General features: G+C 36.5%; 1 protein-coding gene and 1 non-coding gene across 3 annotated transcripts in view; both read left to right on the forward strand.

Moving 5' to 3' along the window:
- ERCC6L2 (ERCC excision repair 6 like 2) overlaps positions 1-15,359 on the forward strand; it is a 134,435-nt gene that overhangs the window by 91,960 nt on the left and 27,116 nt on the right. For both annotated transcript variants that reach the window (XM_043566817.1, XM_043566816.1), the window contains exons 15-17: positions 2,475-2,555; positions 4,116-5,280; positions 8,731-8,885. In XM_043566817.1, the coding sequence (XP_043422752.1) occupies positions 2,475-2,555; positions 4,116-5,280; positions 8,731-8,885 (1,401 nt within the window). The remainder of the gene's footprint in view (positions 1-2,474; positions 2,556-4,115; positions 5,281-8,730; positions 8,886-15,359) is intronic.
- Positions 2,257-2,362, forward strand: LOC122475479. The gene has a single exon (XR_006295179.1). It is a non-coding gene; the product is annotated as a U6 spliceosomal RNA (small nuclear RNA).

The raw sequence follows: 15,359 nt of genomic DNA on the forward strand, positions 1-15,359 counted from the left end.
TTCTATTTTGGGGAAACAAATAAGCAGAAAAAATCATGATGCATAGAGTTTATTATGATGACAGGCTCTGAAGGTAAAAATAGAGCAGGTAGAAGATGAATGACTTCTGGAGATCGAATGCCCAGCATTGTGATTATAGTCAATAACACTGTATTATAAGTTTCAAAATTGCTAATGGACTAGATCTTAAATGTTCTCCCCACAAAAAAGAAATGCTAATTCTATGGCATAATAGAGGTGTTAGCTAAAACTATGGTGGTAATCATATGGCAATATATAAATGTATCAAAACACGTTATACACTTTAAACGTACACAGTGTTATATGTAAATTGTATCCTAATTTTTAAAAATAGAGCAGGGAAGGGAAATTGGGAGACTGTCAAGGAAAGAGCATTGCGGTTTTAGATGGAGTAGCCAAGGAAGCGCTCACTATGAGGTTGCAACTGATTCTTTGAGGAGATGGCAGGAGGAAGATGTATTCTACGTAGAGGAACAAATGCAAAAGCCCCGCAGGAGAAACATGTCCAGCATAATTTCAAAAGGGCAGGAAGGCCCTAGTGGCTGGAGTGGAGTGAACAAGAGAGCAAGAGATGGGGCCCGAGAGATGAGAGGAAGCCAGACCACGTGAGAACTTTGACTTTGAGTGAGACAAAAAGCAATTAGAGGGTTCTGAACAGAAGAGAAACATAGTCTGACCTATACATCTAGATTAAATATTACAAATTAGGCTATCAAAGTACAAAAGCAGAAGCAAAATGCCAGGTAGGAGGATACTGCAATAATCTAGCCAAGGGATGATGGTGATTTGGACTAGAGCGATCATGGTTGATGGTGTGAGAAGTGATTGGAGTCTGAATATATTACTCAGGTGCCGCTGACAGGATTTGCTAATGGATTAGGTATAGGGTCTGAGAAAAAAAGAGGAGTTAAGGATGATACCAACATGGTTGGCCTGAGAAACAAAAGACCAGAGTTGCCATTTACCTTTCACAAGAGGGTTGCAACAGGATTGAAGATTTCTGGTACTCCCTGTTCCATCTGTTGTAGCCATTTGGCTTCTGTTGAAAGAATAAAGGCAGTACTGGGAAGCAGACCCCCCTCCCCCGCCCGCCCACCTCCCTTGCAGTAACAGCCCCTAGGCATTGAGAGAAAATATCTCAACAAACTATTTATCGTCCTCCAGAGTTCTGTAGGGGAGATTCTCACTTGTTGCCCTGGATACCAGGTGGCTGGAATCATGCCACCGGTACATATGCGTATCTGTAAGTTGGGCATTTGTAACTCTGGTGATGGTAGTGGTTATTTCCCCTTGTTCAGTAAACAGAGCCTTAAATAGAAAAATAAATTGATTTCCTTTTGAAGGAGAATTTAATATTCTAGAATCTAGTCCATTAAATACCTTTGCTGAATGATACACCAAAAGCTTTAAAAGCGTAAATACTTTCCCAAAGGATGTAGCAAGCCTGTTACACAATTAAGATCTTTTTTTTTTTTTTAGTTTCATATTAGATGGTCCTTTTCATTTGATGTCTGTTACACTGAAGGAATCAATAAACATTTTAATGAATATGAACTAAATGAATAAAATAAATTTTAATGAATATGAACTAAATAAATACATTAGCAATATAGGCTAGAATATCAAATTCCCAATATTCAACATTATCTGTAGTGTTTGAAATGTTGTTAATATGTCCTTACCTTAGCTATTGTGTAGACATAGTTAACTATGGATATTGTTACTGGGTAAATATGTAACATTGTTTTCATTCTCCCTCCCATACCAGAACTTTTAGTGGAGTTGGCTGGAAAGTATTATTTTCTATCTTAAAAAGAAGCTTTAATACAAGAAATAAGTATACTTTATGAGCCCAGCACACTTCCACTGTACCTCTGTACTACCTAAAATTATGAGCATTTTAAAATGTTATATAAACTATATATGAGTTTATATTAATTAACAAAATGGAAAAATAACATTAAGAAAGCTGAAGTAGGGGCGCCTGGGTGGCTCAGTCAGTTGAGCATCCAACTTTGGCTCAGGTAATGATCTCATGGTTTGTGAGTTTGAGCCCAGCTTCAGGATCACTGCTGTCAGCCTGTCAGTGCAGAACCCACTTGGGATCCTCTGTCCACCTCTCCCGGCCCCTCCCCTGCTCACATTTCTCTCTCTCTCTCTCTCTCTCTCTCTCTCTCTCTCTCTCTCTCAAAAATAAATTAAAAAAAAAAAAACTTAAGAGAGAAAGTTAAAGCAGTGCTCACTTGGACAGCACATATACTAAAATTAGAACAATACAGAGAAGATTAGCATAGACCTGCACAAGGATGGCACACCAATTTCTGAAGCATTTCGTGTTAGAGACAGAGCTAAAGCAAGCTGCTTTCAGTTAATCCTAAGCTTTAGCATGCCATCACTATTGTTTATTTGGTTGTTTTTACCCCATATTTTACAATTCTTTTGCATTCTTTTAGAGAGAAGGCAAAGTGGAAGCAGGGATCATGACAGCCACAACATGGTTGAAAGAGGAGCCTCCAGTACACAAACAAGAAAAGGTAAGCAATTTTTTAATCTGTAGCCTACAACTGCTATAAAACATGTACTGGGATAATTTTAAGCTATTTTTCCTTTTTCTTTATTTTTCAACGTGTAAAGAAAAAAGTCTTTGAAAAAAAGTCGAGGATACAAAGCAGACGATCAGTAAAATTAATAGTTTAGGTGAATTTGGGGCCTCTGGGTGGCTCAGTCAGTTAAGCATCTGACTTCAGCTAGGTTATGATCTCGCGGTTTGTGAGTTTGAGCCCAGCCCATCGGGCTCTCTACTTTCAGTACGGAGCCCACTGCAGATCCTCTGTCCCCCTCTCTCTCTGCCCCTCCCCTGTGCGTTCACGTGCCCTCTCTCTCTCTCTCTCTCTCTCTCTCTCTCTCTCTCTCTGTTTTAAAAATAAACTTTTAAAAATCTTTAAAAAATAATTTAGGCTAATTTAACATTTCGTATCACAAGAACACATTCAGGAACAATCACCAGTCATTTGCATCCTAACTAGAATTTTAACTATACCAAACTGTAAATCCAAAATTAAATACGCCAATCAAACCTAACTAATTGTTAATTAAACAACAAATTAAATAGAAAAATAGTAATCATTGTGTGTTTAAGATTATTAAATCCAAACATCAGAATTACTCTCTGACAGATATTTTATTTTATTTGCATCCTTGATCTTGTGATCTTTCTGGTAGTTTGTCATCTCACATACTACAAACTCTATATTATCATCATAAGACCTCTTCAGAAGTAAAGAATGTACATGTAGAAGGTTTTTTCTTATTTTGTTTATGTTGTTGCTGGGTTTTTCTTGCATTTAGGAATTTAAGTGTAAATTCATACCAGCTTAGTGATTTGGAATATCGGTGAATGTTTTTCTAACTTTATAGAAATATACAAACATCAAATGTATTACTGGATTTCTAAAAAGGAGTAATTACTGGATAATAGTTTCTCCAAATTGTTTACTAATAAAGCCTCAGCTTTAAGAAAGTGAAGGATGTATTTAGCTCCAATTGATGTAAAAATAATAAATACTGGATTTAAATTTGTAGCAAATTTTACTTCAAAATATCTAAAATATTTTCTTTATTTCTGATGGGCAGGATCCTATCAGATCTTATTTTTAATCTATTAGAACCATTTTCCAGTTGTGAATTCTTTACTTTGTTAATGCCTGAAAATTTATTTTTTTCTTAAAACGTGGTTGGAAGTATGTGCTGGACCATGGAAAACAATGAGTTGTGTACTTCTTACTTTTGAGACCAGAATCAGTCCCTGCATCTTAGAAGCTGACTGCTCTGTTCTGTTTTTTCCTTATAGATAACTTGATTATGTCATATTCTAAACTTTTATTTTGGAAAGTTATTCACCTTGAAAAAAGAGTGTACCAGACTGTAATATTAAATCCTTTATATTTGTTTATTAAATGTTGTACTTTTAAAAAATACCAAGTGGTATATTAGTACATAAGTTATCTTCCATCCAAATTTCATTCCCTTGCAGTATGATAGATTTGATATTATCTGGGCATTTTCTAACGTTTTTGTGACTGCTTCTTTTATAGCCTACAGACCCTGACTGTCAAGAACACAGAGGTCTGGAGCAGCCTGCAGAGTTGCCGACAGAAGAAGCATGTAATCTCTGCAGTGATTTTAGTGATGATGAATCAGTGGGAAGCTCAAGAATAAAGACTGCTAAAAAGAAAGCCTCTGACTCAAGCAAAGCTTCAGGTCCTCCTGGACAGCTTACCTTACTCCAGTGTGGTTTCTCTAAGTTGTTTGAAACAAAATGTAATACAGTTGAGGAAAGTGATGGAAATATTGCCTCTGATGATGAAAGTCCTGATGAACAGCCCATATGTCTTTCAACAGAAGCCAAAGACGTTAGTTATCAGCAAAGTTGTGACTCTCTTGGTACTTCAAAACATCAGAGGTTAGCTAACGTCCTAAATCCAAATGAAAAATATATCTTTGATAAAAGTCAGAACATTTTAGAACAAAATATTTCTTCTGAGTCTGATGATGGCAACAATTTAAAAAATACAGCTGACCACCATCACATTTTACAGAACGTCACAGAATCAGAAGATAGTGATGTCATCTTTCCCACACAGTATACAACTCAGAGATGCCCCAAGAATGGTGTAAAGTTTAAGCCACTCGTGGATGGATCTGAAGGTTCTGAAACAGAACAACCTGTTGAAATAAGAAATAATGGGGATGATAGAAAGACTGATGTCAAAGGAAATAGCCTAATTTCAAAACAATTAAACCCTGAGAATGTGACCCTGAAATCTATTATGAGAAGAAAAGGCAGTAGTGATATTAGTGACGAGTCTGATGACATTGAAATTTTCTCTGAGTCAAGAGCAAGAAAGCAAAGACCTACTAGTTCTTTGAGGTTTAAGAGAAAAAAGGAAGATAAAAAGGAGCTTCACACTTGTCCTAAAACCATGAAGAAAACAAATCAACTGTATGCAGCAGATGGGGATTGTAGCTCTCAGGCTATCGATGATTTTTCATCCTCAGATGATGATTTAACTGTTCGCCACATCAGTTTCTTTAAACAGAGCCATACACGAAAAACTCTAAAAGATAGGGTCGGTTTCTCTTCAAAATTACCTACCCATAAGAAAAATAGCACTTTTATGCCAAAACAATCAATGCAATTTTCAAATGAGAGAGTTGTCAATCAAGAGCAAATGTATGAATCAATGGATAAATTTTTAGGTAACTATAGACATTTTGAAAACTTTATGTTACATATTTGTTTTGTGTAATCAAATAGTTCTGGGAAAGTTTCTTAAATTAGCTTGTAAAACAGCTCTATAATCAAGATGCTACACTGAGGTGCAAATGAGGACATGGGGGGTGGCAGGATAAAGGGAAGACCACCTAGGTCAAGATGGAGAACTTTGTCATCCACCCCAGGACTCCCTCCATGTGCCCCATCTGAATCACCGTCCCCATCCCCCCACCAGACTTCATTTACTTTTGACCTGTAGGTAACTATAAATTTAGTGCTCCTCTTCAGTCCTTCTGTCAGTGTCTCTCCTGTCAATTTCGTCAGAAGCTTATTTTCTAGTACCTCCCTCAGGAAGTGCTCATGAGAATAATATTCCCTGAGATTCCTGTTGATAACTATTTATGCCCTTTTATACTTAAAAGTCATTTTTGCCAGATATGAAATCGTTGACTCACACTTTCTTTTTCTGAAGTATTTTAACATGAGGCTTCATTTTCTTTTGCCATGAAGTTTCCTATCACGTCATTTTTCTTCCCCCTTGATATCCAAAGAATTTTTTTCTTTTCATTCTTGCCTAGTAAATTTACCAGATTGTGCTTGAATGTTTATCTTTGTTCAAGTTGCTATAACAAACTACTACAGGCTGGGGGGCTTAAGCATTTATTTCTCATAGTTCTGGAGGCTGGAAGTCCAAGATCTGGATGCCAGCATGGTCAGGTTCTTGGTGAGGGCCCTCATCCTGGTCTAAAGAAGGCTGCTGTGTCCTCACCTAGTGGAGACAGAACTCACCTCTCTTATGTCTCTATTTGCAAGGGCACTAGTCCCATTCATCAGGGCTCCACCTTCATGACCTAATTATCTCCTAAAGACATTCAGACCCTGGCACTGTTGGTTATTCTTGGGTCAAGATTGTCATAATGTAGTTTCAACTCGGGTTTTATATCAGGAAATCTTTCTTGTACTAGTATTTTTACTTACTTTTTCTATTCCTTTGCTTTGGCCTTTTGCTTCAGAGACGCCTGGTATTCAAATATTCAACTTTCTTTACCTGTTTTCAGTATTTGTCACATTATCTCAAGCCCTTTTTCTTTTCTTTTTTTTGTTTCTTTCTGCTTTTTAAAAATACCCTTCCATTCTCTGAAAGCAGTAGTTGTGTTAATTTCCTCTGTGTTCCTTCTAGTTGTCTTCATTTCTGAATTTTTTTTAACTTCTAAATTTTTCCTGAGTCCTGTCACCCATTTCTGAGTTATTCTAATTATGACTTAATGTTGTTGGTTCCTGTGTTTTACCATTTTCTTAATGTCTGTTACCTGTTTTGAAATTACAATTTTAATCTGCTTTGTGAACACATGTTTCTGGCATGTTTTCATTCTGCTGCTTATTCTTTTTTCTCTTGTAATAATTTTTATGATATTTGACCCTCTTGCTCATTTTCATAGGCATTATTTTCCTTGAGTTTTTTAAGTGAGGCAGAATTTAGGAAATCTTTTCCAATTTCACAAAGATCCATAACTGGTTTTTTGTGCAGTGCTCAAAACCGTGGTGGGATTTCCTGCCTCTATCCCTGCCCACTGCTCCGCTCTAGGCCTTCTCTTTCCCCCCTTCCTGATCTTCCTGCCCTGCACATTTTGACTCCCTCTCAGCAGTTTTCTTCATTGTGTGGGCCTGACCTGGGAGCCCTGGTGGGTCAGTTTGGGGGTTCCTCAGAGTGAGTTTGCTTCATTCTCTCAGGCCTTCTTTTCATAAGCCCCCTGTACCCACTCAGCTTTAAAGAATGGAAAACCCAGATTCAGCTACTCACAGTAAGTGGCTCACTGTGCTTTCCGGGGAACACCTGCTGGGTGTTCTAGGCTCTCCTATTTTCAAATTCATCACACGCCACCCTGTTGCTTCCTTCACACACACCCTGATGCTGTGCACGGTGTACTATTGGTGGATTGTCCCCATCTATTTGTATTTTAGGGCAAACTATAGGGGGTTATCTTGTCATCTTAGTTCGTTGTATGTGTTGTGCATGGCCTTTTGTTTTGCTGACTCATTGCTGTCCATTCTATGTAGGGATTCAGAGAGATTGAAAAACTGTGTCCCCTGCCACCACCATCTGCTGAGAACCTGTTTAGTCATTTTAAGAGTTAACGCTGCTTTTGAAAGTATCTGACTCATTCCCAAAAACACTATGTGAAACAAGCTGATATATAAGCAAGGATAGTTTGATGTAAAAACTTTAATCATAAGTATTTGACTTATTTACAAAGCAAGCTTTCTTTTGTGGTTATTCAAAAGTTCGATTTGATATATTTTTTGGTACCCTTGTAACTAAGTACTGGACTGTCCTTTGGTGTGTGTGCTATGAATTAGATTTAGGTTTGAGGAATTATTGCAGAAACCGTTCTGTAAAAGATCAACTGAGTTTTGTTTTTGTTTTTTACTGTGTAAAAGATGTCAGTAGTGTGGAACTAATGCTATTTTGAATAATGCATAAAACATGTCATCAAAATTAAGAAATCGGAGTAAATGTTCTACCAGAAGAATCCTTGAATCCTTCTGGAGGTTTTAAATTGTTGCCATACACGCTACCTGATGTTTTGAAATTTAGGGAGAATTTTATCTTAGTTGCCCTTTTAGCTACCTTATTTAACAACATCTTGTTTTCTTGTGATTGCCAATTTGGGTTGAGAGAGGTTCAAGACTGAAACAGCACAAGTGTTGAAGGTCAAAACTGAGGTTCATTGCCAGGGATGTTTGTAGGAGCCTTTACAGACCTCAGTTCTAGCCTTCTTTTTTAGGACCACAATTTAAAAGTAAGTTATAGGTACCTAGAAGCAAAGCAATAAAAACTGTAGCCATTTTTTAAACTTCTTTCAGATAAAAGCTGTCAGTTAATTTTTTTCATTCCCTAAAAAGCTCCCAATCTTGACATTCTCTGGGCATATGTACAAAAAAGACAGAATACAAAGAGTAAAACTGAACAAAGCCAACCAAATGAAACTCCCTGGTCACAAACCTCACTCTTCCACTCCATTGCTAGATAGATGAGGCTAGACTGCTGTTTAAATTAGTAAAAGAATTTTTAAAGCAACAGAAACAACAAATCCATAGAGACGACCCTTCACCATGACTTTTCTCTTCACCAAAACCCCTTATTTCAGGTTTAAATCAAAAGATTTTTACCTAATCTCAGAAGTTCTCATATAGATGAGAATGAAAAGTCATTTCTAAGATAACCTAGACCAATATATTAGGACTCTTTCTCTTTTCAATTTTTTTTTTTAAAGAATATTGTGATGTTAACATACTGATTCAGTGTTTTTCTTGAGGATAAAAAATAAAGCATAACCTCTTTTTAGTGGTATTGCTGATAATTTTTAAAATATATGCGCAACCATACTGCTTCACAACGAGACATCACTTAATAAACATCAATTACCTCCTAGATGGCGTTCAGGAAGTGGCTTATATTCACTCAAACCAGAATGTGATTGGATCAAGCAAAGCTGAAAATCACATGAGCCGATGGGCAGCACGTGATGTCTTTGAATTGAAGCAGTTTTCCCAGCTTCCTGCTAACATAGCCGTTTGCACTTCTAAGGTAAGAGAACATAGGGTACAGACATCTTTAGTATTTAATCTCATCTTCATAGAAGTTACTTCATAGGATCTTCTCTAAATACTCCCTCGAAAGTAGTTACTTAGACTATAAGTGACATACAAATAAGTATGAAAAACAGAACACCATTTGGGAGCACTGTAGTCACTAAATTATGTTTTATATTAAAAGGCAAATCTAGGGGTGCCTGGGTGGCTCAGTTGGTCAAACATCCAACTTTGGCTCAGGTCATGATCTTGCAGTTCGTGGGTTCAAGTCCCACGTTGAGTGCTGTGCTGACAGCTCAGAGCCTGGAGCCTCCGTTGGATTCTGTGTCTTCCTCTCTCTCTGCCCCTCCCCTGCTTGCACTCTGCCTCAAAATAAATAAACATTTAAAAAATGTTTTTAAATAAATAATAAAAGGCAAATCTATATCTAAATGCCTAGTAATGTTGAATTATCCCCCCAATAAAAGACTGCTAAAAACTGAGAAATCTGAGGGGATCATGCAGTTAAATCAGAACCAAAACCACTTCTGCTCATACGGAAAAAGAAAAGTGTATAATTAGATGCCCTTCAAAGTGTTTCACCCTACATAAAGACACACATGGAAGAACTAGCTGCATACAGAATTTGTATTTTTAGCAAAAGGATTCATATAATGTTAAAAGTAATAAATACTTTCTATATGATTTTCTCATTTAAAATTGCTGTTATATAAAAATAAGGCTTTACATAAATGTATTTCATTTACACATAGTCACTTTCATCAAATGTCTGAAAAATATTTTTTTCTCTTTGGCTTGCTGTTCTTTATTTCTAAGCTGAGTATCTGAGGATTAGTTTTTCTACCACTTTACCTGTAGGAGTTAAAAGTGGGTACTGTATGTAACAAGGATACATACTTTGTTTCTAGTTAGTTCTACTTTGAAGAATGAAGGGGTAGGGGGGAATGCCTCTGAACTGTCAAGCTGTCTTTATTTATTTGTTCCTCCTCTGGTTCCACAAAGAATTTGGATTGTCTTAATAATAAAATCAGAATACAAAATGAAATTCAGAACCAAGGAAAATACAAATTAAACTGGAAGTTCAGGACTAAAAGAAAGTTAGAATGCAGATATATAAGACATAGTGTTCTTACCTAGATATTTTTTTTTTAATGACAAATTTGATCGAGTTTCTTGGTAGACAAAACAAAGGAAGTAAACCATTTAGTGTTTTCTCAACTACTGCATTTGGAAATGTGTGTGGGCACTTTGGGTGGCCACAGTGACTGAGTGCCCGACTGGCATTAATATCTGAAGGCCAGGGATACTAAATGGCTGTTGTGGGTGGGGGAGTGGGAAGGGCCATCCCACATGCCAAGAATTGTTCTGCTCAAAATGCCATAACACCCTGCTGGGAAACACTGAGCTAAATGGTTGTCCTTAAGAAAAAGGGGGGGATAAAAAAGCTAGCTCTTCTAGGGAGGAGGAAAACTCTTCCAAGCACTTAATTTGAGGAAATTTGTCACCTGGAATTTTAAATGAGGACATTGAATGATCTAGTGAACAGCCAGTTGTCTTATAATATGCTTGGAGTAAATGTAAATAACAGATTTTGGAAGACCGTGCTTTTAGCATTTTTTATTGTAATCCAAAGGGACAATGCAATGCATGAAGGTATAGTTTCATGACCCAAGTGTGCTGCTTTTTTATATTCTCATTTCATCTAGATACCATTTCTCAACCAACACTGTAGAGAACATTTCTCTACTTTGCCTATCTTGTAGGAACTATCTGAAAAAACTAATCAGCAATATGCTGTGTTTGCCAGAAATTGGCTGTATTAGAGCCAGCAGAATTTCTTAAATAGACAACCGATTTTTTATTAGGGCTTTTTTTTTTTTCAACCATACCTTTTTTTTTTTTTTTAAATCATGCCCTTATCCAAACAAATTTTAATGTGAAAATGTCACATAATTTGGCAAACCCCTATAGTAGATGTCAATGAAATAATTTAATTGGATATTGGTTGTTAGTTTATTTACATATTTCTCAGAGAAGAAATTTGCAGCCTCATATGGTTCTTCCCACAATGGACCTGAGAAGCAACCCCCTACATATATAAGCAATAAAATATCCCTTTGGAAACTTCTTCAGGAAAGTTATAAAAATGAAAATGCTAGAAATATGCTTTGCCTTTAATACCAGTAGTTCTGAATCTTTTTTAGCCCCCAAATTCTTGAGGGCGACAGCACAATCTCATCAGGAACTTTGTCTCTTCACAGTGATTTTCAGAGTGCGGCACATTTCTTACTGAGAAACAAGTTGTAATATTCATCCTCTAGGATTTCTAATATGCCCTTTGAGGCTGTATGTCTCCCCATCACACACAGACCAACTTAGTAAACCTGAAGAAGGGAGTATGAAGAAATGTGTTGTTTAGTGACTAAATCATAGTGGGTGTAAAATATTCAGGGAAGTTTTAAAGCCACTAAGCAGGAGGTCCAATCCCATGCCACCAATGCTAGCAGGCCAAGAACAGTCTGTACAAACACACTGATTACAGTGGCCAACTTCTTTAAATCAATACTTGATACAGTAAAATTCCAACAGAATAAGATTGAGTCCCTCAGATTTTACCTCTACTGTTTAATACATCAGGTTAATAATATGGCTGTACTTTCTTGAAAGTTGTAATGTATTACCTATATGCAAAAATCACCTGGGGACAGTATGTAAACTTAGCATTCAAAAAGAAAAATCTTACTTATTATAAGAAAATCAGAGTTTTCAAAATAGATGGTGCTCATACATATTTATGATGTTCTTAGTTTTTCACCAACCTCAAAAACTAAACCTACTGTATTTTTTACATAAAACTACAACCCCTGGAGATATATCTCATACTTTCCTCATTTAGTTTAATTTGTAATAAAGATCTCACATAATGAGTTTCCTTTTCAGTTTGTTGAACTCTGTACTCTTCTGGGGGCAGGAGGAATTTTGATAGCTACAGTTAGCCTATGGCATGCACTCTACTCAGAATGTCAGAGTTTAAATTCCAGCTCTCTCGCATACTTCCTGTGTGACCATGAGAAAGGGACTTACTTTCTCTGTGCTTCATTTTCTTTGTGTTTAAAATACAAATAATTATACTTATTACCTCAAAAAGTTGCAAAGACTGAGGTAAAAATGCTCTGAACAGTACCTGACACAAAGTAAGCACTCAATGAATAATAAGTATTGTTATTATTACCACTGGATAAGACTAATGTCAGGTCTCTAATTCTCCTGGAAGATGGGGCTTAATGAGGAAAAATAATCCATAAATAGTTGTATGCAGCCATATTTAATTATAAATTTTAAAAATGGGTGATATTAGCAGATCTGGGGCTTTGGACTCCCTTTAAAAGGAAAACAAGAAGGGCACCTGGGTGGCTCAGTTGGGTAAGCATCTGACTTTGATTCAGGTCATGATCTCACAGCTCATGAGTTTGAGCCCCGCATTGGGCTCTGTGCTGACAGCTCAGAGCCTGAGCCTGCTTTGGACTCAGTGTCTCCCTCTCTCTCTGCCCTTCTCTCTCCCTCCCTCCCCGCCTCCTCTCTCTCTCTCTCTCTCTCTCTCTCTCTCTCTCTCTCTCTCTGTCTCAAAAATAAATAAGCATTAAAAAAGTTTTTTAAATAAAAAAAAGAAAAACAAGAATATTCCTGGTAGAATATCTTTCATAATTTTGTATGTGACTACTGAGTTTTTGCTTATGAAAATAGCCACTCATTACTTTATATTAGTTTATTTTAGATATTCTGTGTTAGAATTGAAGATAATAGTAACTTTTCTATTTAAAGCTGATAGATTATTTTCTGTTTTGATTCTTCAATTGAAGTGACTGCTTTTAATTCAAGATATTGCCATAGCTGCTGACAGACATTCAAATGAGTGAGACATCACTCTGCCATCAGACTAATCCTTTTGCATTAATCTCTGTACATAATATTCTTGGTTCTCCTCATTATAAGTCTTCTGGAAACTAAAGACTACCTCAGTAATGTCGGGGAAATGGAACAATGATAGTATCATTTTTCTCTTTACTAAAACTACTTATAAAGATAGTTAAATTAAGGATTTCTGAAGATACTTTTTAAAAAATACATTATTTTACATATATGAGATATTGACAACATTTCAAAGCCATCTCAGAATTTTTACAAAAAAAAATGTTCACATTCACTGATTTCATCGTATCTGGTCAAAATTACTTCAGCGCCTTTAATGAGTAAGTCAGTGAAACATACCATCATCTTCGATTAGAGATTTGGGTGTCACTCCCTGAGAGGTTTTGCAGCTTGTAGTGTGTGGTGGGTGGCAACAGTGAATTTGCAATTTTGAAAAAAAATTAAAAATGGTTAAGGAAGGAAAAGAGAATAAGGTAAAGGGAAACAAACAAGGTAAAAGCAATGGTGTCAGAAATTATCTGCAAACCTCTTGCTTCTAAAGTCTCCAGAAATCCCCAGACCTCCCACCTACAGTACAGTATCTTTCATCTTAGAGCTCACATCCAGAACCTTTATTACTGAGAATTCTTCTGAGTGCTTCTTGTCTGTCACCAAAGTTTTATTAGAGACCTTTGTTTGTGTTTGAAAAGACTGTGTGTGTGTGTGTGTGTGTGTGTGTGTGTGTGTGCGTGCGCGCGCGTGCGTGTGCGTGTGCGTGTGTGTGGTCTGTGTGTGTCTGTGTGTGTGTCTGCAGCCAGAGGCAGATATGTTGTCTCGTTTCCTAAGAAAAAGAAAACAAATCCTATTTCTTTGTATGAAGGTAATACGTGATTAGCAAGTGGTCACAATATGCAGATGTTTCACTTTCCAAGGAATACTGTAGTTGAATCCAAGTAAGGGCTTTTAACTAAATTGCAAAGAAATATACTAAATGGAAAAGTTACAAAAGAGAAGTAGTGTATACCACAATCCTTGATAAACTCCTGTGGTCTTCAGAGTTTCTCAGTCCTTTTGATATAATTATTGATAGCCAAAATGACAAGAGCTCTGAACCTGCTTTTCAAGTTCAACCATATATTAAGAAGAGGCCTAAAATACACAGTCTTTTCCATGTTGCCTTCACTTTCTTATAGTTTATACTTTTATAAATTAATTTCTATTTATGTAACATATTTTATAGATGTCTTGAATGAAAACCTGTCTCCCCTATAATAAATTTCTGATCATACCTTTGTTATTGAGTAATGCAAACTATGTAAGATAAGAACTCGTTTTGCCTTAAATTGTACTTAGATATTTTAGAACCATGTCTGAAGACAGCTTATTTTAAAAGATGAAATGTCTGGTAACAAGAGGGAAAACCTGTATGATTTAGGTCTAACCTCAGACCAGAAAGAAACGCTTTAAGCATTTGAAAGAACTGATAATACCTTTATTAGAGCTAATTTGTTCCTTTAATATGTGGAAGTATGTCACAGAATTTAGCTATACCTGTTTGTGATGTGCTGCCTCATTTTTTCAGTCAACTGCATGTTTTCAACTTAAGTATACTTAAAGTTTTCTGAAAAGAAATGTACAAAGACAGCATTCAATTAAGGATTAATCACTATGGCAACTGAGACCTGGTGACTGAGAGGGGGAGGATGTATTCTCACTCAGTTTCCTGCCAGCTGTCATGGTCAACCTCTGCTGCCTGAATCCAAGCCAAAATATAGACTGTGACCACCTCTAAGAAACTATATCTGTATTTTTATAAATTGGTACAAGTATCAGACTATAAAAGAAGACTTAATCCCCTGAATTGGATGACAGACACTTGGCACTCTTGCCAGTGTTTGACAGAGAAATAACGGGTCGCTTTGTAGTAAAACGTGGATTAATAGTAAACCCTTCTTTATGTTATTGCAGTGTGGTGTAAACGAGAGGCCTACGCATGCTGTCGGCCCAGGCCGGAGGGGGGGAGCGTGGGGAAGGGTGCCTTTTATAACCCGTGCAGGTTTAAGCACTGTTCAGAATACTGTAAATACAAAATGTCGTGTTAGTAAGAACTCCTCTTTCTTGTATTTGTATTAGGTTGGCATTTTGTAGATTACTTAAAGAAAGGCTCTCTATGAGCTATGGTGGATTTGATTGCAGTATGTTTATACAGCTTTTGGAGTCAGCAAGGAGGGATGGACTGTTTACAATGAAGCAGACTTTGGGGAGATATAGCATTCCATTATCCTATTTTTCAGGATACTGAATGGCATGATGGTTTAAAGTAATCGTTCACAAATGACTGGTTTATGAAGTAGTTGAGTAAGGAAGGTTTATGGTTTCAGCATGTAACGGAATTAACTCTTACTGGGTGGGATTTTTCATGGTTTCATCATTTTTCTTTCTGTAGCTAGATGTTAATTTTATGGTATTTATATTAGAAAGTTATTCCTTCACGTAATCTTAGGAGAGATCAAGAGTGTTTAAATTTTGTGTGTATATGTATGAAATTATGTAACTAGTG

This window comes from Prionailurus bengalensis, chromosome D4, assembly GCF_016509475.1.
Source record: "Prionailurus bengalensis isolate Pbe53 chromosome D4, Fcat_Pben_1.1_paternal_pri, whole genome shotgun sequence".
NCBI lineage: Eukaryota > Metazoa > Chordata > Mammalia > Carnivora > Felidae > Prionailurus > Prionailurus bengalensis.